The 27,566-nt window shown below is 30.1% G+C and overlaps 2 protein-coding genes across 3 annotated transcripts; one reads left to right on the forward strand and one right to left on the reverse strand.

Moving 5' to 3' along the window:
- Positions 1-817: 817 nt before the first annotated feature.
- Positions 818-5,062, forward strand: LOC108470136 (basic leucine zipper 25-like). Its single transcript, XM_017771371.2, has 6 exons — positions 818-1,351; positions 1,448-1,523; positions 2,700-2,895; positions 3,244-3,319; positions 3,408-3,533; positions 4,219-5,062. The coding sequence occupies exons 1-6, from the start codon at positions 968-970 to the stop codon at positions 4,636-4,638; spliced, it is 1,278 nt and encodes a 425-aa protein (XP_017626860.1). The 5' UTR covers positions 818-967; the 3' UTR covers positions 4,639-5,062.
- Positions 5,063-12,915: 7,853 nt separating this feature from the next.
- LOC108467841 (uncharacterized) lies at positions 12,916-15,133 on the reverse strand. Of its 2 annotated transcripts, none has more exons than XM_017768645.2 (3): positions 14,102-15,133; positions 13,806-13,998; positions 12,916-13,651 (listed from the first exon to the last, which is right to left on the reverse strand). In XM_017768645.2, exons 1-3 carry the CDS (start codon positions 14,534-14,536, stop codon positions 13,068-13,070), a joined length of 1,212 nt encoding a protein of 403 aa, XP_017624134.1. In that variant the 5' UTR covers positions 14,537-15,133; the 3' UTR covers positions 12,916-13,067. The 2 variants fall into 2 exon arrangements, with proteins under 2 accessions (XP_017624134.1, XP_052874071.1); XM_053018111.1 differs by having other exon boundaries at positions 13,806-14,001.
- Between the last annotated feature and the right edge of the window lie 12,433 nt (positions 15,134-27,566).

The raw sequence follows: 27,566 nt of genomic DNA on the forward strand, positions 1-27,566 counted from the left end.
ACAGAAAAAATTTAGTTACAATAAGAATTTAAATTCATAATGAAAATTAAATAAATTATATAAACTTTATATAATTTTTCAGATAACGATATGGTGCAATCTTAGAGTGTCATATTCAGTATTTTAATAATTGGACCAATGATTGAACACATCAGATCATCGGTTCCTGATTCAATCAATTTGATTGATTCGACTCTCAAACCAATAATAAATAAACAATTAAACTTTATAAAAATCTAAAAAAAACTATTAAACCAATCCAACAATCGATTTTTGTTTCGATTTTTTTTACCAATTTTAAAAAAATTTTAATTTAATCAATTCAAACCCTTTATTCGACCGTTATATAAATCAATTCTTGGATCTTAAATTCGATCCGTTCTAATAGCATTAATTATATCATAACATCTTGGCAAAATATAAATTTAAGAATCAAAATAAATCTAATTCTTAAGTTTAAAAACTAAAACGAAAAGAAAAGTACAAATATAAAACTAAATCTAGTTACGAGCCAAAAATTATATTATCTATTTTTTTTTTACAATTATTTACCCACTCCAACATAAAATGTAAAGTAAACGATGTCACATTTTGGTCCAAACAAATTTGCCGACTATGGACCCCACATTCAATATTGTATCTAATAAGTACAATTTTCATGGGCTCCTCTCCTCTTTCTCCTTTACTTTCTTTCGGTCTTAGCCCACAGATTGGGCCACATTAAACTTGACAAAATCAAGTGTTCCAGATTCCAGACATAGCCATCCTCATCACTCACTAATAAACTAACACGTTTACGAAAGGCCAAGTTGTTATCCATTTTTGGTACTAATATTGGATATATATTTGTAGACAAAAAGCAGTAGATATTTGCCGTTTGTTCCCGCATAAATAGTCGAACGAGAAGAAAAACAAGGACGAAACGCAAATTGCAAATCGCCGAGGAAAGAGGATTTCACTGAAAACGATGAATAGCGTGTTCTCCGTTGACGATTTCTCCGACCCTTTTTGGGCGGCTTCTGCTACAGGCGCTGCTGCGGGGATGAGCCGGAGCCAATCGGAGTGGGCGTTAGAGAAGTTTCTAGAAGAATTTTCTGGTGCTGGTGCGGCGATCCAGGGGTCACGTGCGGGTGAGAATGTGATTGGTACGTCTTTGGCGGTACCTCAAGCGCCGGTTTCGAAATCTGAAAATGGCGACGGGGATGGTGGCGCGGTGGAGGTAAAAAAGCCTAATAATCTTAATCCTCCGCCGTCCGATTCGACACCGACGGTACCGATTGACGCGGATGAGTACCGCGCGATCCTTAAGAACAAGCTCCATCAAGCCTGCGCTGCTGTTGCTCTCTCTCGTGTATTATTTTATCTCTAATCTTAATTTTCCAATTGGATTTTCTTTCTCCAAAAAATAAAAATTGAAATCTAATATTGCAACAAAAAAATTATCCAGGCGTCGGCTGTGAAGGCAGAAGGTTCGTCTGCGCAAGCTGAAAATCAAGCGCTTCAGTCGGGATCCGATGTTCAAGGTAACCTTTTACTATAAAATGTCCCTGTTTTGGCATCTCTTTTAAATGAATCCGACTCATTAGATTGTTTTTTTTTACCATCCAATGCAATAGATGGAATTTTTTTAGACTGAGGAGGAAAGGAACGCTTACGGTCGTTTTATTCTTATTTGTTGACATCTTTTTTACCACATTTGATTGCAATTCCTTAGAGAATTTTTTTTTCTTTATAAAGAAAAATCAGCATACGATTTCTGCTATTAGATTCATATATTTTTCATCTGTTTTTTATTTTCATTTGTTCAACTAGGAAAATTTTATTCATGCTAATTCGACTCACTTCAGAGGTGCTTTTTTTAATCCTTAGCAATAGTTAGATTGAGTTTTAGTCAGTGTAGAACATTTTTTTCTTACTGATACTTGTATTTTGAGAGTTAACGAAGGTGTCTCACTTTCTGAAATTAAATATTAGAGTTCTGGTGGCAAGCCACTAATAGTCAAATATCAGATGATTAACAGCGTCTTGTTTATAAGCTTGTGTTGTTGCAATATTAGGTTGCAACCTTTAAACTATGACTTTAGATAGAAAGAACTTTGAATATAGCAGTCAACTCCTTGATGTACTAGAACAAGTCTATGTGGGATTGAGTTGAATGTATTTCATCTAATCTGATTTGTTGGGGAAGGCTAGTGGCAGAATGCATGACGTGAATGTTTATGTAGTTTGCTTCCTTCTAAGTTAACTCCAGCAATGTTTGTTTTGTTCTTTGTTGTTGCAGGAGCTGTCTTGCATGTATCATGCATGATTATACTTAAGAATAGTAGTAGTCCATGTTTTCGTTAAGTATAATGCAATGCATTCTCCAATTTATGTTTTGCGGAAGAGTGAAAGGAAAATGAGAAATTGATCTAGGGATATATAAAATGGAATTAACTTGGTTTACCATATTTTCATAAATTTTATTAGTTTCCACTAAACTTTATGTAGCCATTCAAACAAGGCAAGCAACATTCCCTGTTTATATTTCATTTTTCTTCACTTCATTTAACTTCCTATTTTTTCTTCACATTTTCTGAGATCTGAACAGTAAACGATATACTAAAGAAGCTTATAGCTCTTTGTTTAATATCTCCTCTTCCTGTAACTACTTACCATTAAATCTTGCTGATCTTTTAATACAAATTCTGTCATTTTAGGTTCCTCAAAGACACAGGAACAGGGTGAACCTGATGCTGGTATTTCGGCTGTTTCAACTACACAAAAAAAACCAGGGACACAGATGAGGCAAGCCACAAGTGGGTCATCAAGAGAAGATTCAGATGATGGTGAACTTGAAGGAGATACTGAAACCACTGAAAACATGGATCCAGCTGATGCAAAGCGTGCTAGGAGGTACTCGTGTTTTGTATTGTTTTGTTGTATTGGTGATTGGTTTGAGGTGTTTGAAATGCTATCTGTTCTGTTTATTATTCTCTTTTGCTTACTGTGTTTGCTTTCCTTTTCTTTATCTCTTTTCCTCAGTCTTAATCTTGGTTATGTATTTTCTTTACTAGTTTTTAAGTAATAGCTATAAGAACCAATTAGTTATCTTGGACAGGATCAAATATTCATTTAGCAAATAGAACGTGTGCTTGTCACTTCCTAAGTACCGGATGCATGAATGAATTAATTCTTAGTAAACTCAAATTTTATGCAATCACAATGTTGCCTTTAACTAATTGTATTTTGGTGATGCCCCAGAATGCGGTCAAATCGAGAATCAGCCAGACGCTCTAGAAGAAGAAAGCAAGCACAAATGAATGAACTTGAAACACAGGTTTTGCCACATCATTCCCCGTTTCTCCTATGGTCTCATGCACTCTGTTTTGCCGTCTTGTTTTATACTGCAAGTGTTTTTTTCCTAGGTTGGTCAATTAAGAGCTGAGCATTCCTCATTACTTAAGCGTCTAACTGACACGAATCACAAGTATGATGAAGCTGCCGTTGACAATAGAATTCTGAAGGCTGATATTGAGACATTAAGAGCAAAGGTAAGCAAGCCATCATCCTTGTCCAAGTTGCATTTTCTTATCCTGGTAGAGTTCCTCTGCAGTTAGTTAATATATGGTCCTCCTGAAAGTTGAAAACTTACTTCCAAATAAATGACAGGAGATTATTTTATTGTGACACCAGAAGTTTGTGAAGATTAGTCTGTGGCAAATTTTGAAAAGCCATGGGCAATTCAAATTCCTTCATCATCTAAAATTGAAGGATTTAGCTGTAAATGTGCTTGCAGAATATATTAGCAGCAAATCTCTCGGCGAAGAGGGATTAATTTGGTTATTGGCGATTTATATGTGCTTCATTTCAGGAATCTGCTGGACATGTCCAGTACTGACACACTGTTACTTCTATGGTGTGTTCAACTGTCCTTAATACTTAAATTGTTCATGATTTGTATGTCTATCTAAATTTATACAATAAATACTGACATGGTCTCGTGTGTTAGTTAATGCACCGAAGTTACCATCTTGGACATCAGATGCTAATGTCAGTGTTTGGACTGTTGCCAACTGTGAAACACAATCATGCATCTTTATGCCCGCAACTGCTGCAAGAGTATTATAGTTCTTTTTAACTATTTTACTTCTTGCTAAAAGTCACTATTGTTTATGATCCGTGTAAACCTTATTTCCGGGTTGTCAGGTTTTGATTGTTGTATTCTGAAATGTTCAGGTCAAAATGGCTGAAGAAACAGTTAAGCGGGTGACTGGCATTAACCCCGTTCTTCTATCTAGGCCCAGTGTACCTACTGTACCCGTGCCTTTTGTTAGCAGCCCATTGGAATCATCCACAGGTTCCGTGCCATTGCCGCCGGACACTAATAAGTTATTTCACCAACCAGTTCCTAACATTGCTGCTCCCATCCATCACCCGAGACTAGACAACAGTTTCACAGGCAACAACCTGGTTACTCCTATCGTGAATCCACAAACCGAAATAGGAGTGGAAAATGTTAACGAAACATCTGCATTGCAGCATACGCCGAGAGGCGTGCAAAAGCAGATTGGCCCTGGTGTGAGTCCATGCGTACCCATGCCTGGCTGGGAACCTGGACTACCCCATGGGGCTGCCACGAACAACAAGCAAAGCTAAATATTAGCTTTAGCTGTTGGTACGAACTATTGGTTGAAATCTATTCATGTGCATTGATCATTCTCACGTGCATTTTTGTATTTAAGATCTTCATTCAGCGTTGACCGTCATTATCTGTCATCATATAACATTGACTGCATATCTGGTTCATTTAGTAAAAAAAAAAAACTTAGAAACGGTAAATAATTCTGCATGAAATTCGTATGAACTTCACATGTGGTGCTCAAGGAGCCAAATCTGGCTGTTAAAAAGGTGTACCATTGAGAATGGCTGCTCGATTTTTGACAGCAATTGTCCATGCTTAGAAACACCCATGGGTACGTGAAATCATGCAGTTAAATGTTCATCAACAATTAACTTTGATTACGGGCGTAATTAAGCCAAGCCAATTCGGAATATTGTCGAGCTTGAGCTTGACTTGAAATTCGGAGCTCAAATGTGATTTGATTTTGATTGAGCATCAATTTTTAAGTTTGAGCTTGCTTGAGATATAATCAAGCTATTTAAGATTAAGTTTGTTTATCAATTTTTATACTCGAGCTTGTGTTTGGTTAGATAATTAAGCTTAAAGTTAATAATATATATTAAGAGTAATAATATAATTTAGTAATATAAAAAATGCTAAAAGTTCAATAAAACTTGCAAGCTGATAGAATAAAATATTAGTAAGTCTGAGCTGAAACTTGGCTTGCGAATTATCAAATTAAATTAATTTTAATTCAATAGTTTATGTGCATTTGTATCTCATTTATACCCTAACTTTAAATTTACAATTTAGCTCAAATAGGGTTAATTGAAGAGATGAGGTCTATCTAAATGTCATATGGATTAAGCAGGTCAGTTGTATTTAGAGGGATAATGAACATGGTAAATAGATGTTTATACGTTTTGCCTTTAAATACAGACATAATAAAAATTTATTCTTTAATGTCCATTTGATTTTTATTTTTAAAAAAATTTAAATTTAGTGTTCAACTTTATGAAAATTTGAATTTAACCATTAATTTTTTTAAATTGAAATATTTTTAGTGAAAATATTAATTAAAATAGTAAACTTTTAAACATAACAGTTAATGTGACTATGGTTTTTTTTAAAATTTTATAAGCTTTTATATGTTTTAAATTTTTACTTTTTTAATATTTTTATGATTTTTAAATTATTTGTTGACATGTCATATGAAATAAATAATTTTATGTCAATATAAAGTATCGTGGATTGTTATATCGATTGTCACACTAATATTATTTTGAAAAATAATATTTTAATACACTTTCCTTAAAAACTGATTTAACTTTTTTGAAAGAAATAATAATTAATTTTAATTAAAAATCAAATTGATAAAAAAAAACAAAGTCATTATCTTAATTTGGTTGTTGAGTTTATGTAGTTCAAACGCCGAATAATATTAACATGTGATGAATAAGATAAGTAGTAACTTTTTCTTTTCTTGAAAATAAGAGATACGTGGTAACTTTGTTATGAATCACATGTATAGAAATGTTTGGAAAACGTAGTGACGTAACTGAAAAGTCTAATTGCTGGCTGCTTTCTAATCACTCAATTTTATACAAATATAAAATAAATAAATTAATAAAATCTGGTCCTAACAATCGAAACTCAAAAAAAAATATCACACATGATAAAAACATGAATATATATATGTTTAAAATTAAAGTAGTTTTTACATCTTTTCGTATTTTTCTTATATGATTAATATTTTAATAATTTAATCGTTAAATTTATTAATATAATTATATTTATTTTATATAAAATTTTGAATCGATTTAATATCTCTATTATATTAATCTAAAATATTAAATTAATAATATTTATTGAACAGTTAAATTTTTTTACATAAAATAAAGAATTTGAAAAATTTTAATTTACGTCAAATTTAACATGTATTATCTATATGAAAGAAATATAAAATGTAACGTTAAATTGTTAAAATATTAATCATACAAAAAATATAAAAGATGTAAAACTAAATTATTTTTACACCTGTATAAATAAATCTCTCTCTGTATATTAAACTATAAATTATTTATTTTTCATCGGGTTAAAAATTCACTTTGGTGCATATAAATTTAATGCTTTTAAATGAAAATATAGTTGTTTTTTTTGGTTAAACATTTATGTGGTAACACACTATTTAATTAATTTTAAGTTTAATTATGGCCTCAAACCATATATTCTTTGGAATTTATTATTTGCTTTATTTCCACAGAAATTTAGTTTATCTATTTATATTAATAACATTGTTAATGAATTTATGATAAAGTTGAATTTCTGGCATTTTTAAATTAGATTTAAAATTTTAAATCATATTTATAAATCATATTTAAATTTAATAAAAATCAATTAAATGTGTTACTAATTAAATATTATTTCTTAAATCAAATAAATAGATAAACTAAAATTTTGAAATTAAAAATAAAAAGCCTAATATTAAAGTCCCAAAATTGCAATAACTAGAAAATAATTAGACCTTAATTTTAAGTTATTTTGTAATTAATTCTACATAGAGGAAGAATTTGAGGAGTAATTTTCAATTTTTATATAAAGTAAATTTCAAAACTTTACCAAAGTAAAAGAAAAATGTTATGTTGTGAAGGGAATCAAAGAGGGACAAAATTATTGACTTTTTCTATAAAAAAAAGGCCAACACTGACTTTTACTCTTGATTATATAAAAGAATAGCCTAAAGTGGCAACACACTAATTAATAGTGAGTTTGGATGGGCGGTGCGTTTATTTGTTGTTAGTATAAAAACAGCAGTGGCGGTGAGATTAGATACTGTAGCGATACTGTAGCGTGAGATAAAAAATAAGCTAAACGCACCGCACCGCACCCAATCGCCCATCCAAACCCACCCTAAGAAAGCTAACTACTTTTAGAAAACGTTTAATATTCTACTCACATCATAATTAAATTTGTTAATATAATTTTATTTTGAAGGCACATAAAAGTTCGGGTTTTTTTTCTTTTTCAAAATCAAGTATCTATCATCAATGGTAGCGATTACTCTACTAACACGACCATTAAATTTATTAAAATAATTTTACCTCAGCATGCACATAAATTTCAAAAAAGTTGAAATCATAAAATATGCTTCACTCTCATGGTGGGGATGATTAAAGAATGAGGTGAGCAACTACCATATCACATCTTGTGATTAAATTTCGAATAAATTTTATAACTATTAAACCAATAAAAACACAAATTATATTAATAATTATTCAATGATTGAAAGTATTTTATATAAAATAATTAATTAGAAATTTTCAATTTATTTTAAAATTAACAAACCCAATCTATATGAGTAGAATATGAAGTATAATAGTTAATTTATTAAAATATTAACCTCACAAAAATTATTAAAATTTATACAAATTAATTGAGTTTTATACAAATGAGAATGGATGGATCAAGGACAAAGACAAAGAGAACAAGAAGTGGCATTGGCTCCAAAAAAATGATAGATTTATCATTTAACTCCTTAATTTTTATAAAATTATATATTAATATAATAGTATAATTACATTTTGATTCTTCCATTTTAAAGTAATTTTTGACTTCAACCCTGAGACTTTCTTTTATCGTAGTAATATTGTGCTTTTGAATTTAGTCAATCCTAAATAAGGAACAAATTTATTTTAATATTATTATTTTTTATTCACAAAACTTCAACTCAAAATATTACTTAAAAAGGTATCAAATTTATTAAAGCGTCCTATTTATCATGATTGTCTCTATTAAAATACAATTTTAGAAAGGTCATTAAAATAAATAATTTTAATTAACAATGAATTAAAAATTATATAAAAAACCTACTTTGTTCACAAAATCTATAAATTCAAGATGAATAACATTTTATTACTAGAAAAGTTCTTCGGTGACTAAACTAAATTTACTAATAATTTAATAATTTAAAATATAATTTTTAAATTTTTAAAAATTAAAGTTATTATTAAATCGAATTAAATTAAAATTAATAATCTAATCAATTAAACCGATTTTTGCAAACATTATTTTTAAATCAATTAATAATTATTTTTTATAAGCTTCGCAAAGGATTAACACGTGCCGGCTGACGGTGTGAATTTGAGGATAAGTCAAAAAGATTGATAAATTCTATAAAGTGGTGGAATATTTCATTTTTATTTCCTCTTTTCGGTTCATATTTATATTTGTAAATTTTTAAGTGCATGCTTCATTATATAAAATTATTTATCTGTAATTGATTCAAATAATCAGAAATTAGATATAATTTATATTATATTTTACGTTCAAATTTTATAAATAGAAATAACAGATTTAAAAGAATTTACCTTTATTTAATAGTTTGATCTGACTCAATTATAAATTTAGTTGTGAATATGACTATTTAATATTGAAAATTTTCGAACCACACGAAAAAAGTGATACTTAAAGGAAAACTTTCACCTTGTTTTAAATTAATTTTTAATTTCAAAATATTTTAATTACATTTTAAATTATTGAAATTATATCAATTAAACTTTTATATTACTAAACTTGTTAAATGAAACCTCAAACTTCATATAACATAATTTAAAAAGGAATTAAAGAGAAATAATAGGTTAAAATGTATATCCATAATTTAAGAAAACAAATTTTACTCAATTAAATTTTTAAAATAAAAAATAAAATTTAATATAAAACTCAAGGAATTTATTAAGTTGGAGGTTTTCAAAATTGGATTGATGATCAAATTCGTTCACCAATTTAATCAGTTTGTTCAGTTCGATTAAATAAATTATTAAAAATTAAAAAAAGATGTTTCTGTTAAATTGCCCAATTCAATCAATTTTTTACTTGGTAAAATTAGTCCATACTAATTTATGGATCAACCTATTCAATAGCTTTCTCTAAATCGATATCTGATCTTATTCTCGATTTAAATAGGATTAGAAAATTAAATTAAATTAAAAATTTGAGGATTCTGAGTATAGTGAAGTGGATGAGACAGTGAGACCCCACCGAATTTTGAAGAAATTAAAATATGGTATTAAAATTTCACAAAAGCAATCATGGTGGTTGGAGCTTTAAAATACAAATATAAAAAAATAATCAAACGGCTTTTGATGAATAATTATTAAAAACAGGCCCCTTTAAATTTTATCTAATCCAATTTCCAATAATACAATGTGGACCCTCTTTTACGTCAGTACGAGGCACAGAAACGACAAGCTTCGGTGCTTGTTATTACTTTATAATTCTATTTTTATTTTAAAAAATCAATCTTAGTCATCGCTTAATTGAGTTAATTTTTAAGGTAAATTGCATCAATGGTCATTCAACTATTAAAAACTTTTATTAAGCCACTTAATTTTAAAAAGTTATAAAATAATCACCTGACTTATCTTTTATTTTTTATAAATTTAAAATCGTTAAATACTTAACAGTTGATGTGGCTGCTAAATTAATAACTTGTTTTTTAACATTTATTTTTAATACATATTATTTTCATGTCATATAATAATTAAAAATTATAGGATAAATTTCAAAACTATTCATGAATTATGGTTTAATGTACAATTATATACATGAATTTTGGTTTTATGAAATTTTATACAAGGAATTTGATTTGAATAATTAATGCAATTATTGATATAACATAAATTTATATTTATATATTGTATAAATAAATAATTATATTTATCTAACATAAAAATAAAATAATATATTTATTTCTTTAAATGTGCATGATTAAATCAAAATTAAAATTTCAAGTATACATTTGAAGCACAAATAGAGTTTTATGTGTATAAGTACACAAAATTAAAATTTATGTATACAATTATATATTAAATCGAGTTCATATAAATTTAAGATTTATCCCATCTCCTCTCCTCTCCCTTTTCATATAATAATTAAATTCTTAATAACTTGAATAATTAATGTTATTTTAATTTTAATCGATTAATTAGATAATATTTATTTTTAATTTTATTTTATTTTAACCTTATCGTGAATTTGAATTTTACGGTGATGAAAGTGCAGGAAGGAAGGTTGAGCAATTCGCTGACATTCCCCAACCGACAGTTTGTTTATAATTTTGATTGTATTGCAAGTAAAAGACATTTTCCTAACAACAACAGAACAACTCCCTCTTTCCTTTTTTTATGTTCCAGAATTATCCCAAGCTTCAACTATTCTAAATGTTCCACAACTGCCAACCTTGTGTAGTTCCTTAGATTCTTCTGTTTTTTTATCCTTTCCCTTCACGCTGGACCATTCTGAATAAATGGGGTTCAGTACTGAAAAACCATAAACCCACGTCTCAAACTCTTAAAAGACGAAAAGATAAGTCCCCGAGGAAAACATTAACATATTATTATATTCGTTTTGAAATATTATTCTCCAATTTCTAATTAAATTAATTTCATACCAATGATTATTTTGTCAGCATATTTAAATAATAGGCTTTTTTTATACCTATTTTTACCTTCACTTTTGATTCTTTTACTATTTTTCATTCACTTCACCCATCGTTTTACTTTCATCCCGTTAAAAAGAAAACCCACATGTTCATGTGTTTGCACTTTTGGTCCCTATATTATAATGCAAGTCTCACTTTAACCTTTTTTACTATTATCTAGCTTACACAACCATGTAAAAAATATAAAGAATGGGCTATCGTGGAAGTACAGACGGCAAAGTGACCGAAAATATAAAAAAAAATCATAAATACAAATATCATTGTAATACAAGAGTCTAAACAAATATTAAGAGTTTAGACAATGAATCATTCTTTAATGTTGAAAGGATTATGTTTAGCTTAGGATAAAAGGTTTAGAAATGTTGAAATTGAATGTGATAATGCATTATTGATTAAATTACTTTTATCGTAGAAGAGCTAGTAGTAATTTAGTAGAGTTACAATTACTACGTCAATTGTCAGGTATTGTGTCGGAAATAAGAGGTTCATATCTGACATATCTCAAGAAATCTTAATAGTGTTGTGAATCACATGACTAAATATGCCGATTCAGTAAGTTCTTTGATACATTGATTTAGAACAGTTATAAGCTTGTTGAAAAGAGATTGTTACAGGTCTAATTTCTCTTAATTGTAGTTTATCTATTATAATCGTTTAATGATGTCTTTTTCTAAATAAAAAATAAAAAATTAAGCCTAAGCCTAAAATATATGAATCAAATTGTAATCTAACATGAACTTATAATTTGATCAATGGAAATACGCTCAGCAGGATAGCATTTAACGTTGGTATCAATTTTTCACACGGGATTTATTTTGAAAAAATCAATTAAAATGTTTCAAAGTTAAAAATTTGAGTCATAATTTAGTACTTTTGTGAAATTATTATATTATACCTTTTTTCAAAAAAAAAAAATTCAAGAGAAGATTATTTTGTTATTTTACATTTTCCTTATTTTGGGCGACAGGTAAAAAAGAAAAAGGAAAACACTACCACTGACCATATGTACATATCAGAATCAAAATATATATAAATATGCCAACTACTAGATGGACAAAAACGTCATTCACAAGGAAATTTAAATTTACCTACAAATAACATAAGATTAGGGGTGAGATAAATTAGGCTAAAATTGCAATTAGAATATCTTTTTTTGTTTATGCTTGCTTATCAAAATACTAAAGAACTGACATCCTGTGGTCCATCTCAATAACTAAACAAAAACATATTAAGGAAAATTGGGATTTTTTTTTTAAGTCCATCAATCAAAACCAAAACTATGGGTAACAAACAGAGCTTAAAGTAGTAAAAAATAAAATAAAACAGAGGTTTTCAGGCCACACACTGAACCCAGAGAACAATTCAATCCAAAAACAAAATAGATTCTTTAATGACATTAATAAAATATGCATTATGAAGAAGACATAGCAGAGCATCAGGTGAAAGTCTTTCAAGTAAAAAAATTAAAAAATTATTAAGTTTTAGACCTAACCTCACTGTGCTCGAGACTGCACGAGCCTGTTTCCATCAGCATAAAATTCAGTTCCATTCCTTTTAAGAAGAACATTAACAAAGATTAAAGCTGACAATACTTGAGGAATTTTTTTAAGAAAAATGAAAGAAAGATAATGGGGAGTTTACCATTTTCCTCTTCTATGCTATGCTTTGAATTGATTCCACAAGGTCACTGCAAAAATCAAATTAAAAAAAAAAAAAAGAAAAGAACCCCAAGAAGAATATATGAATTTCCAATGCTTCCTCGAAGATTTTACAGAATATTTTTTAACTCTAATGTTTAAACTTCTAACTACTGTTTTTATAAAAATTTTATTTCATATTATCAGATCAACCCTTACATAAAAAAAAACAGAAGGGGATTCAAACAGGTAAGTCATGTACCATAGTATTTGATTCTCTAATAACCCAAAAGGGTGCAAAAAAAAAAGAAGGGAAAATTAAAAAAAGTCAAAATTTTTTTGGTTCATCTTCTATTACTGAAGCCAAACCAGTCACGAGCTTAACCCCAATTAGTGAATTCTTGGGTTTTATCTCAGGTAGCTTCCATGCTTCTTTCTCCTCTTCCTTCCCTTCTTCAGAGCTATCAGAGAAAGCAAATATGGATTCCCCCAACTCAGAATCTTCAACTGAGTTTTTCATTTCGGGGTTCAATTCAGGTTGGGTTTTCTCTTTAGCTTTGGTTTCTAATTCAACTTCTTTGGGTGTTTCAATTGTGGATGTGGATGTAACAGTGGGCGAAGGAGAAGGCGTGGTTCGGTTATGAGGAGAGAGCCATTTGGACTTGACATACTCAGCTTTTCGCCATGGAGGAACGTGCATTCCCTTCTTCTTTAGGCTTTGCTTTACAGCATCGGAAACAATAGCAATTATCTTCTGAAGACGATCGGTTTTGCCTACAAAGATGAAGGGAAGCATTTGGAGGATTGATTTGTAAGTTTTTGTTGATCGGGCGATTTCGAATTCTGATCTGAAATCAATGTCGATCAACAATCGTTCCCCTTCAATTATCACATCTATATATTCATATTCCCCTGTTCGTTAAAAATAAAACTATAATTATACCCCTAATTATTAAAATTCAATTCATAAATCATAACAGAGGAATAGAAACAAATCTTCCTTTCTTCAAGCAAAACAGAGCTATAAGAGATATATTTTTAGTAAAAATGGGAGAGAGAAAATCACCAGCGGGATAAGAGGGGGATTTTTCCCAATGAGATTTGCAGATGGAAGCATCATATCCAAGGGCTAATAATCCATCAGTAACAATTTTCCTGCAAAAATCATCTTTGCGTTTACAGATCTTGTTATTCTCCACAATCTTTGCTGTATCCGCCAACAAATTCCTTTCATTCACACTAGCACAAGAAACCAAACTCTGCTTCATAAAAGAAAAAGGAAAAAATCAATTAAAAAAAGCCTAAAATCGTGGAACAAAATGCAATTTGAAGAGAACTTAAGGAAAGTAAATTTTGTTGTACCTTTAGAATTTCATGTGATTCCCCAGAAGAAGTGAGATTGGAGTCACCGAAGCTGAAACCATCCATTTCGTCTTCCGAGACTTCGTTGCAGTTACGATTGAAGCAGTTGCAGCGGTTCCGGCTACACCTGACCGCACCGGATTGTTGCTTCTCGTTGTTCTCTTCGATGAAATTCTGGACCATCTTCGCCAAGCAAACGGAGCTCGGTTCGAACTCCCCGGTGCATTCCTTGTTAAAAGGCAGCTCATCGGCGGCGGCCACGGCAGCAGGAGCAGCGACCTTATCCGCCGCGGAATTCCTCAAAACGCTAGGGAACTGCCGCTCAAACAGCCGCTTGAACCGCGATTTCATCACAGGCTTCACTGTTTCCAACAGCGGAGGCGCCACCTCCTCCGTGTTGAAATCGATCGGTTGGATCTTCATTGGGAAAGGCATATTTCTCAGCTTTTCCAAAATAAAAAGCCAAAAAAAAAAAAAAATCGCTTCCACCCTTAACCACGGTAGCTTCTTTTCAAACTAACGCTGATTCTTCGCTTTGATAACTGGAAAACATATCGCTTCGTAATGAGATCAGCAAACGCAATCGACACAGAAATTCACAATAATATATAATTTTTCTTTTGGAAGGGCCAAAAATCAATGCGGTTTACCAAGACTCGAGACTCTTAAGCTTGATTATTATATACTATTAATTTGCCAGACAAAAGTATGGAATAACTTCAAAACTCTGCTAAGTAAAGTCCCTTTTGCTTAAGGGTTTTTCCTTTTATCAGATACGGTTAAAGTTCCCGAAATACGCGACGGGACGAGGACGTAACGTTATTGCCTTTGAAATTCACGCGAACATCATCACTGGCCGCTAACTCCATCATTCCCTCCGGTAAACCGCTTCGCTTCTCCGGCGAAAAACCGCCGGCGACGATAACAAGAAAAAGATAACCGAGAGAAATGAAAACGAAGAGTGTTCTTTTGTTTTTTTTGGGCGGGTGAATTCGAAGGATGATGAGCAGGGAGAAGTGGTCCGGGCATTATTAAAGAGGTGATAGAGGGATTGCTGACGTGGACCTAATTGGCACGCCGGAATCCGACGTGGATGAAAAATGTAATCGGTTGAGTTGAGGGGGGATTACACGATGCCACGTAAAGGAGCGTGACCGTATCTCGTTTTTACCCCTTTCTTTATTACCCCTATCGTCATGCGGAGGTTACTGAAACGGCTTCATGATCGTCGCGTGGGCAGGTTCGGTAAAACAATCATTTCCTAAGTAAATGACGAAAATACGCCTTTTCTACAAACGAAACTGGCTACACGACAAAATGGTTATTTAGCCTTTTCACCCACTTTGAAACCCCCAAAGATCAGATGCTCTTTTACTGACTTGGGAAGTAAAAAAATTGACAGGTTAGAATAATCAATACTGTAGTTAGCTCTTTGACTACAATACCCCTATGTGGACCCCACTGACTGTCATAACTAGGAAAAAGTGATGGGGGATATGGGTAGGTTAATCATTTCAGTAGAAGTATGGTAAAATTATTGAAAAAGGTCAATGGTAAGAGAGGATAAATATGTCATTTTAATCCTTATCGATGGCTACATTTTTTTTTAAGCCAAGAATACGAAAAATGAAAATAAATATAATTTTAATATACATAAACGATACGGGACGGGACTGATGGTATAATCCGACATATACTCGAAATTATTCAATTAATACACATACCTTATAAATGTAAGGGTTAATTATTCGGACATCCTTTTCAAAAAGAACGTGGCATAATAAAAAATTAGTCCTTAAATTTTATATTTTTTTCAATTTGATTCTTTTTCTTATTTTGAGTTAAATTTGACCTTTAACTTTTTAAAAGAGTTAGATTTAATTATCAACTTTTCAAAAAAGTTAAATTTTTATTTTTAATGAAAATATTGACTAAAATATTAAAATTTTAAATATCGCATCCCACAATTGCATTTTAAAATTTTATAAAGTTATATGTTTTTTGAAATTTTTATTTTTATAATTTTAAAATTATTTGTTGATGTATATAAAATGAGATAGTGTCATGTCAAGATCAAATACGTAGACTATCACGGCGGCTATCACACCAAAATCGTTAAAACATTAATGTTTAATCAACATTTTTGTTTAAAAAATAATTTGACTCTTTTAAAAGATTAGTGATCAAATTTAGTTAGAAATAATATTAAAGGTCAATTTGATAACAAGATATAAATATTGAAGATTAAATTTATCAAGATGCCAATAAATTATTGTGGTTGTCTTCAATTTATTATTTGAATGTTAAATTAGTCTTTTTATTTTTAAATTATTTTAATTGAGTTTTTAAATCATCAATATAAATGTTGTGAGATTAAATTTGAGACTTGATTAATTTTTTTAAAGTTTAATTGAAACATTAAAAAACAAAACAAAACAATAAGTTTAAATTAGAATTTTTAAAAATTTTAAAGAGCTTAGTAATAGTTTTTTTTAATTTTAAGGCAAAATCATATTGTTTACAACAAGTGTATGCCTAATACATGTACAACATGAATCTAATATGAAAAATAACATGTTAGAGATTGTATGACCCGAATCTCGTCATTTGTTAAAGAAATAAATACAATGAAAAAATAAGATGATACGTGGGAGTGAAAGTTCGAGGGTCGTACAACTAGACTAGGGTTACGATCGTGCAGTACAAACCATGCATCATATGTTGAATTCGTATAGAACTATTATTCTTCTATCTGTCTTTGATTAGAACAGGGTTTTTTCAACCCTTAAATAGATATAGTCAAAACTACTATTGTATAATTCATTTTTTAACATTAGTAAATTTTTCATTCTATGCTTGTGATTTTTCTCCGAAAATATTTTTATGTAAAATGTGTGTGTTTTTATATTTTCATTTTCTTATTGTTTTGCGACCGTTCTACCACAATTATCGACGTTTATTATAACCTAATAATAGTTCTAAAATTTAATTATAATATTTGTTAGCACGATTGAAAAACTGTTGGTACACGTGTGTGTAATATGATTTGTGCTGTAAATACACTTCATGTTATATTTAAAGATAAAACTTTTGTATGTTTTGAAATTTTGGAATTTAATCTTTATATTTTTATTTTCAGTAATTTAATTCAATCTATGAGTTTTGATGAATAAATAAAAAATATATAAAATATGTTGTTTTGTCTGTTAGGTTATGACCTTTTCTTTTTCTTTCGTTTTAGTCCTCTATATTTTTCTCAGCTCTATGGTCCCTGTCTCTGCGCGTTGTTTGCTTTTATCTCTTTCCCCCCTGTTCTGGATCTCTCTGCCATTTAAAACGTAAGAAGAAAGGGAGGCAAAGTAGATGCAGATTTCAGCGAGAGAGCTTTTGAATTTGAGATTTCATTTGCTTTTAATTCTTTGACAATTGCAGTCTTTCAGGCCCTGCAACATCTGGTCCCATTTGCGAAATTTAAATTCTCTCGTAATTTCTTTTAATAATTGATTATTACGTTCAAGAGTAATTTTGCAGGATATTTGATTTTTTTTTTATTTTGTTAAAAGAGCATTAACCAGAGGGGTTAATGATGGAACTAAAGCTTAAAATACCTCATTTATTGCTTTCACTTCAAAATTATCTTTTTTCTGTATCGTTGTTTATGAACAAGAATATATTCGAAATTAATGTCCTGTTATTGCAATTAAATGACTTTTGGAGGATGGGGATTTTTTAGTGGACGGTGGTAAAGTGTAAAACGGGGAAGGGAGAGTCTATGGGAAGCTAAATAGGGAAAGCAGTGGAATTTAATTTTCTTCTTCTTTTTCCCTTTTTTTTTTTTTTACATTCAAAACCACAAAAGCGGATGTCGTTTCGTAAGGCACGCGGCGCTATTCCGACAAGGACGTTATTATGTCTTATCGGGCGTGATGTGATCTACAGTGCACACGTGTCGGATCACTTGATGCTTCGTAACCGTTGGATTAATTCATCAGTACCTAAAAGGCCCCACTAAGGCTAAAGGCCCTTTCTTCAAGCTTCTACCCAGGTTTTCAAAATCTGATCCTTGCACCAACGATCAAGTCACCTGTTTTTTAATTTAATTTGTTTGATTAAGTAAATCATAAAAAAATCATAAATATAAAAAAATCGATTCGATTGGATTTTTTTTTTTCAATTTTATTGGCCCATATCAACTTTTAAGTCAATGAGTGCCTCAATTGGTTCCTATTTTTATCAATATTATTTGAACCAAATTGAATCAACTAGGTAGAGTAGTTAAACTCTGTATCGATTTATACATCCATCTGGACATAAAAATTAAATCGATCTTTAAATGAATCAGGATAAAATATCAAAAATCGAATCTATTGAACTGATTTTATAGTTTTTTAATTTTAAAATTTTATTAATTTTAATTATTTTAGTAACGAAATCAAATATTATTTAAAACGTGGGCTTCTAACCTTGTTATTGAGCCAAGAATTTATCAAAACTTGCTATTGTAATTTTATTTTCATGAAATAATTGTTTTTTTAAGAGGTTATAGATATAGTAGGGATGAATCTCAAATTTGCAAATAAATTTTAATAAATGTAAAATATGATACATGAACTTTAATTTGATGTAACTATACACGTAAAATTTTTATTTTCATTAGATAAGTATAATAGTTCATGCATATAATGTGTAAATATAAAATTGCACTATATTAATAAAGATGTTAGTGATTCGAGAAAATTGAAAAATTCATTTATCATATTTTACATTAAATCAACGTTCATATATGATTTTAAGATATATCTCTTATTAGAATTGAGATGATTATAATAACAATTAACATTATAACATATAATTGGATCGCTGAATATATCAGGTTTCTATCATAGTCAATCTGAATAGTACAGTCATAATAGATATAGAGAAAATTTACATACAGTGATACTTGAATCCAAAATTTCAATAATCTTAGAATTTTATCATTAAGCCAAGGCCTCATTGTCATTGTTTGTAGATTCAAGAGAAAAAGAGAGAGAGAGAGAGGGGGGTCTAATTGTGAATTTAGCTATTCTACTATGTTGAATTTTACAATTTAATCATTTTACTTTAATTTGACATAATTTGATCATTCTATTTTTTACAATGTTATTAGTATGTCCAAATTGATAACATTATTTGTTACCATTGTTAAACCGATATATGAAATCTTTTTAACAGTTACTCGTTTATACAATTAGGAACATAAAAATTCATCAATAATATTGAACCTATAATAAATTTACAAATTGGATGTTCAAGATTAATTAAAAAAACTATCATTTTAATAATAATAACTAATGTACTATAGATCTACTAATAATCTTATAAAAACAAAGGAATGAAGTTAATGTAAAATGATTAAATTTCAACCTAGTATAATGATTAAAACCATAATTAGATAATAAAAACCCTATTATTTAATTACGTGTTTTGTTTACCAATTGAAAATCATAACAATATTTGTTATAAATGGTGTTGTTATTAACTTATAATTGATATTTGGTGTTCATAAATTGTATCAATTCCACTAAAGTCTATAGATGTTTAGTTTGCTTTTTTTTTCAGTAAATTTAATTTTTATCATTAATATTAAGATGCTATCTATAAAAACAGAATGACGATAATGATAAAAAAGAGAGAAAAGAACACACGATTTTATATAAAAACTATTTCGAAAAAAAATCATGGGTAGAAGAGAAAAAATTCACTATGTTGAACTGACTTTATTTATAGGTTTAGAAAACCTTATTCTAATGAACATCTAATGGAAGTAATGCAATAATATTGAAACACCTTATTCAAATCAATATCAAACAGATGAAGTAGACTTCTATACGAATTCTTCTTGTGCAGCCTGTCTTGCCACTTATATTTTATTTCAATAAAAATTTGAGTCACAACTCTATTACTATTAAATTAAACTTTAAATAATACATTTTAAGTATAAAATCTATAAAATTCAATAATTAGGCATTTTCAATGCTCAAAATTATCCTTGAACTATGTTTTTTTTTTTTTAAATCTACGTAATTTATCAATTTCATCTAATTTTACTCCAAACACAATGCCAACAAAAGAAAATGATATGTAGCTTATTCTTATTGGAAGTCCTATATTTTTTCAGATAAAAGGGGTAGGCCTCCCTGAAATGGGAAAATTTCAGTTTTTATCCTTTAAAATGTATATAAAAAAAACCTTGACTTTGCACTCCAAAATTATAAATTTTTGATTTAGTCCTTTCAAAACTTTATAATTAATTACAATAATAAAATTGCATTTTAAATCTTATAAAAACATATAATTTAATATTGATCCTTCCAGAAAAAGCTTTTCTAGCCTCTCTTTTGGGGAAGGATAGTTTAGATATCAATTTTTAAAAAAAAATTATGTACTTAAATGAAAAAACCAATATAATTCATGAACCAATTTGATAATTAAAACGAAAATCGATAATAAAGTTTGTCAGTCATTTTGGTGGACACCATTCAAAAAGTAAAAAGATTAGGGCATAGAATCAACATGATTCACACGATTCAGATGAGCATCATCTTCATAATGAAAAATAATGATAAAAGAAATCAGCTACAATACACTAAAAAAGGACCCTTTTTTACTATAATATTTTATGTGTGGGTTGCATGCTGTTATGAATGGAATTGTGATTGAACTCATTTTGACCAAATCCAAATTAAATATAATATACTTCCAACAAAATATTAAATATAATATTTATTAAAATAAAGTTGTTTTTAACTCCTGTGAACTGTGATTTGATTTTAAAGCGCACTCATTAGATTTTAAAGTGAAATTAAGATAAATAAATAAATATATATTTAAATGAATATGATAATATATTAAATATGTCGATTGAGTCTTAGCTTGATTAGTATTGGCGTTATTGTCAGTATAGGAGGATGTGAGTTTGAGTACGCTGAAGCGCATTATCCTCCTATTTAAGGGTTGAGGAAGGGCTATGAGTAATTTTAGGCATTGACATATTATACTATTTGTTAAAAATAACAAATAATTTTTAAATTTTTTAATGCTTCTTGCTTATATAAAGTTCAATAAGGCATCGGAGTTGTTGATTAATGCTTCTTGTTATATGCAATTACAATATGTTGGTTTTCAGTCCTAACATGTGCCTTTGTCATATATGGGTTTTGTCCAATTTTCTTTCTAGGCATGGATTAGTCTTGTCAACTTAAGTTGGAATGATTTCTTTTCCAAAATGTAATTTGTCACCTTTTAAAGCTTTTTGAACTAAAAAATTTAATTTGATTAATTCAAGTTCACATTTGATCCAATCTGATTTGATCATAAAAAAACAACAATCTTAATCCAAATGTCATAGAATAAAAAATAATCTGAACTCAAGATGACCTAAATGTGAAATAGCTCAAACTTGAAATGCTATGACTCTGTCTTCATGCCTCGCCAACATCACCTTGTCGATCACAACCTTGTCTATAGATGACACCTCACCAATTTAACCTTGCTAGCACATGCATACTTGACACGTAGAACGTCTCCAACCTACCTTGCCAAAGACATGTGTTGAGCCTCCTCTTCACATTAAGAACACAGAGAGCTCACGTAAAAATTCGTCAAGTCAACATCAATTTAATCACAACCAGGTAATCAAATTCATCAATACCACCGTCGTTTAGCTAGGAAGGCTATCATGTCCCTTAAAGGGCCTATCATGACAAGACCAACAAGGACACATATGGCCTAAGGGAAATGGGCCTCGCTTGTAACTATAAGTACCCTTCCATATCATTAAAAAGGTTATTCTTTTTCAACATCTTTTTTTTTTGCACTCTTATTTTATCCAATCACCATCCTAGCGACTCTCAATACATCACTATCATGTAAACTGCCATCTTTCTCCTCCTTGCTCTTTTTACCTTTAACAATCTCAAAACAAGAAAAATTTGAAATAATTCAAACTCAAAATGAACATAAAATATTAAAATCAGATCGACCTAACCCAATCATGTCCTCACTTTCACTTCTTATTTCCTTTAGATTTTTTTTTCTTTCATTCCATCTACCTTTACTTTGACAATGTTCTTTTGCCTGAGCATTCTCAAAAGAATCCCTTCTCGTCTTTCTTGCCACAAGGTCCTCTTGTTATAATTGACTATTTTCCTCACAAGCGCTCCTACTAAGAGTGACAATGAGGGAAAATTAGGTACACGAACTTGCCGATTGTTGATGGGTTCATTTCTTAACTGGATGTCATTGTTTCATAGAACCAGGCAACAATTTAAAAATCGAGCTTGAGCCACCTCTATCAACACCGATGTTATTAAGTCACATTCCCTTCCCTCCTGTTGCCTTTTTCTTGTTTTCATAGTTTTTGTAACACCCCTATCCCGTAACCGTCGCCGGAATAGGACGAGGCGTTACCAGAAAATTTGGAAGCAGATCAAAACAGTAAAATTTTGAACATTTTTTTTTTTTGTGAATAAAGATTGTTCATTTAATTAAATTCTAAACACAAACAAAGATCAAACTTATAACTTATAAAAGTAGACTTCCAAAGGATGTCATATTCGCATGGCTTATAAACAATAGTTATGATATCATTCTAGTATAATATATCCTATACATGCCATAAGCTAAATCCAAATCACAAGGTTTCCATAATAGTAGATAGTGTGATGAAGTGCTGACGATCCCCGAGCTGGTAATCAGAGTCCACAATCTATAAAACAAAGACAAAAGACAAACGGAGTAAGCTTACATAAGCTTAGTAAGTCTTAAGTAAAACGATAATTTTGCAAAATCAAATTCAATTATCATTTATCGCTCGATTTTTTTTCTAATCAATGAAGTCAATCTAGAGCTCCATAACGAACTATAATTTCAATAACCACATCATTTAGTTACCACAAATTATTTCATGATAATGACCAAAATGGTCAAATATTCGTATGCTCACAAGGTACACTTAGCTCATAAATACACTCCAATCTAAATGCCTCTATTATAGTTTAATCGAATACATTCTTATGGCATAACACATTGGCCAAATTTATCATAGTCACATGGACTGTGGTCACATTTGCATTCATACACTTATTAACATATGCATCGCTTTGTATACTTTTGATCTAATCCGAATGGAAAATCACATACGAGTACCTGATACATACCTGGCCAACTTAATGTATTGAACATCTTTAACTGTCGTTTCATTACTAAGCCTCGTCGTCTTAGACCTTGCAGAAACCCCGTTTAACAACATCAAGAGATCTCACCATTCCGTCAAATAGTTCCAACCTCATGCACGCATATATAGTTTATCTATTTCTTCCAAATTTGATTCACATAGTCTTTCGCATCTAGAAACCTCATATCTACTTCTAATTCAATCAATCAAACTAAAACATAATACTTTTACCACGTTTAGTTTCCATATTTAGAAGCACATAGTAATATCATAATCTATCATGAATAGATTCATAGAGTCACTACCCATTTAGCATAACATATACTCTTTCAATAATCATAATCATTTGCTCAAACGTACTCGTTTCATGCACATACATGAATATATATATATATATAAACTTAATTCCTTATTTCATAATCGCATCAAAACTTTCGAGTATTTCAACGTGGCATGTATTGAATTACAGTATGGGTATGCAAAGAACCAAACATAAACCTTATCACATATGCGTAGGTTGACAAAATACAATCCTTCCCTTGCATTTGTACATCTAGCCGAATACAATTTATTCTCAATTTATAAGGCCCTTTTGGCCGAATATGCACAATTACATATATAAATCTCAGCACATACTTTTCTTTACTTAAAGCTCATACGATAAATTTAAATCGAATACTTTGTCATACTAACAACCATTGACCGAATAGATTATTCCCTTATTCAAAGATATAATAATCATTCCCACATATGTATCGTTCTTTAATACTAATAATTCACCGAATCGTTGGCGAATGTACAGTACATACATGAAAGCTTAGTATATACTACATTATACAAGCATACCAAGACTGATTAGGTCATCCTCATTTTCGCAATATAATAATCAATCACATATACGTTTTTCTTGAATGCTAGTGATTCACTTTGAGGTAAACTTACAAATGAGGAGGTAATATGTATCGAACATCTTAAATGTATAGTACTTACTTGATGGTAGCTCATTGCGAACATTCAAGATCATAATCTTACTTAATTCACCAGCATTAAGCCTGCGGGACTTTAAACCCGGATACAATCCCAGCATGAAGCCAGTGGGTCTCTAACCCGGATGCAATCTCAGCACAATTCATTTAATATATATTTATATTTTTACTAACTTTGGCCTCATTAAATATCTAATATTGCACACTTTTCACAATTGGTCATTCGGCCTTATCACATATTCACTTACACATATATCACATTGGCCATTCGGCTTTATCACATATACACACTTTCACATTCATCACATTGGCCATTCGATCTTAAGCTAGATATTACGCCTTGTCATTTTATTTCATCTTAGGTACAAAATCACATTAGTAAATTGATTCAAATACGTAAAATTTTCCATTCGGCCTTAGAACTTATCATGGCCACGTCATATTTTTCAATTTAGCCATTTCTATAATAGTATCCATTAATCAAAACTCAAAATAAGTTTAATTACTTAGAGACTTACCTCGAATGTCGTCGAACGACTACGGATCGACTATTTGGTTAGTTTAGCTTTTCCCTTATCCGAATTAGGCTCCTTAAGCTCTTGAGCTTAATCTAAAACAAATTTAACTTATTAAAATCCCATTGTGCTTGCTTATGGCCGAATACCACAAGAAATTTAATAGGTCATATAACTACTTTTAGCTCAATTTAAAATAATCGTACACATCTTTAATCACCTTAAACAAATTACTAAGTATTATAGAAAATCAAAGCATACTCATCGTTAGCCTTATTCGGCCATCTCAATACGTTCTAAGTGACCATATGTATATACGTCTATACTAAAGTGCTTTACATTAATAGCACCATATCAACAATGTATAATGCCACCCTTTAAACCAATTATCCATACAAATATTATTTGTACACATTTCCTTACCTAAATTTCACATTCGGCAACCACTTAATCAACTTAACAAATTTTCTATACTTCAAAACCACAAGTAAATATCATAATTTGTATCATTACATCGATTAAACTAAATCATACATTAGCTTTTAGCACATTCGGCCATTAAAGAGACAACCCAATTAACATTCAAACCTTTTTAAGCTTAGATTTCCCAAGGCCGAATATCACATAAAAACCTTTAATACACATGCAAAGTTTACACTTTAACTAATTATACATATACTAATAAACCGAATATTATTTAAACAACCGTTTGAATTGTAACGCCCCGCACCCAAGACCGTTTCCGGATTCGAACACGAGGTGTTAACGAACTTAATTCATTTATTTTCACAGTTCATTTTAAAATTTCCAGACAAGCTGGCTAACTGCGTCACTGTCACCTTAAAAATCATATCTCGAGTTACAAAACTCGAAAACTGATTCCGTAAATTTTCCCTGAAACTAGACTCATATATCCATCTAAAAAATTTTTTCTAGAATTTTTGGTAAGGCCAATTAATACAGTTTATTAGTTAAATTCTCCCCTATTTCAGGGTTCTACTACTCTGACCTTCATGCATTAAGACTTAGATATCTCCCTGTACAGGGCTTAAATACTTATGGCGTTTGTCTCTAATGAAACTAGACTCAAAAAGGAATCTGTGCATATAAAGCATGACTTCTAATTATTTCTGGTTAATTTATGGTAAATTTCCAAAGTCAAAACAGGGGATCCAGTAACCGTTCTGGCCCTATTTCACGAAAACTTAAACATCTCATAAAATAGGGCTCATATGGCCGTTTCGCTTCTTCCATATGAAAATAGACTCATCAAGGTTAGATTAAATAATTTATTCATTATTTAATTACATTCCTACTATTTTTAGTGATTTTTCCAACTTACATCACTGCTGCTGTCAGCATCTATTTTAAGGTAGATTTTACCTATTTCATAATTTTCCATGAATCAACTAGCAAATTGACATACATTATTTTCAAGGGAAATCCCTATTAGCCATGACGTACATAGCACCAATAGGACCATGATTGGCCATTCCAATGGCTAGTCATTACCAAACATTTCCATACCACTTAGCAACCATATCACAAGACCATCTTAACTCATTTCTCATCTTGTTAACAAAAACATAATAAAGCAAATCTTTATACACAATTATTATCAATTCATCCACCCACTAGGGACTTAGCCTAACGTTCAATAACAAACTCCTCCTTTATCAATTACATATTCAGCAAGAACATGGTAAGTTATACTACATCAATTTTAAGTACATAAATTACTCAAACATAATCAAATTCACATGCAATTGACTAAATTCAAACATGAAATTTTCACACATGCATATATACACATAATAAGCATCAAATATGACGGTTAATTATTTTTGTGACTCGGTTTTGTGGTCCCGAAACCACTTTTCGACTAGGGTCAATTTAGGGCTGTCACAGTTTTGATCAGACATGACGCGTGTGAATGTTCCATCGCTTTGAACTCTGGTTATAAAGGTTGTTGAGCTCAACAGAAGTGTGGCTCTCTCCCTCCTCCATGTCCATACTCGAATAACTCTTCTTTTGGCACAGAGAAGATTACAATCGGTCCTTTGGCCTAATGATTTATTTACCATATTTGATATTTTGTTGCCTTGTAACTTGTTTGAATGATTCTAATGTTTAAAAAAACAAAAAATCTACCATGTGGCAAAGATTTTCATGTCTTGAATTTAGGGCACGGGTCCTACTACAATGATTAGAGATGAAATTGATTTTTTTTTCATAAGAATTCCCAAAGTTTTCCCTTTTTAAAAAGAAAAAAAACTCTTTCCAACTTGTCACTGTATTTTTTATATCATGTGGAGGAGGCTCCTTGGGGTCTCAAGCTCTTTGTTTAGTCAGTTCATGTTTGTTACTTATTGGATCAATTTTGATTGAATTTTAAAGGCTACTTTTGAATTTTGATCTGAAATCTGATATGATATCTCACTGTAATTGGATTCTCTGCTGGGCCTTTTCCTTTCTTTTTTTTTTCTTTTTTTTTTCTGGTGTGTGTAGGCTCCATGGAGAGAAGGGACAACCATGTTTCTAGATTAATTTAAATAATCAATTTTTAGATAAAAATATTAATTTTATTTAATAAAATATTAATTTCGAAATACTAAATTTTTAAAAATTAATTTCATTAATAATTAAAACGACAATACAATAACAAACAGAAAAAGACAGAAAACAAAATTTGATATGATACAAATAAAAAATACAGATATTAAATTTCATAAAAATAAATTGTGAAT

The sequence above is a fragment of the Gossypium arboreum genome, chromosome 8 (genome assembly GCF_025698485.1).
Source record: "Gossypium arboreum isolate Shixiya-1 chromosome 8, ASM2569848v2, whole genome shotgun sequence".
NCBI classification, from domain to species: Eukaryota; Viridiplantae; Streptophyta; class Magnoliopsida; order Malvales; family Malvaceae; genus Gossypium; species Gossypium arboreum.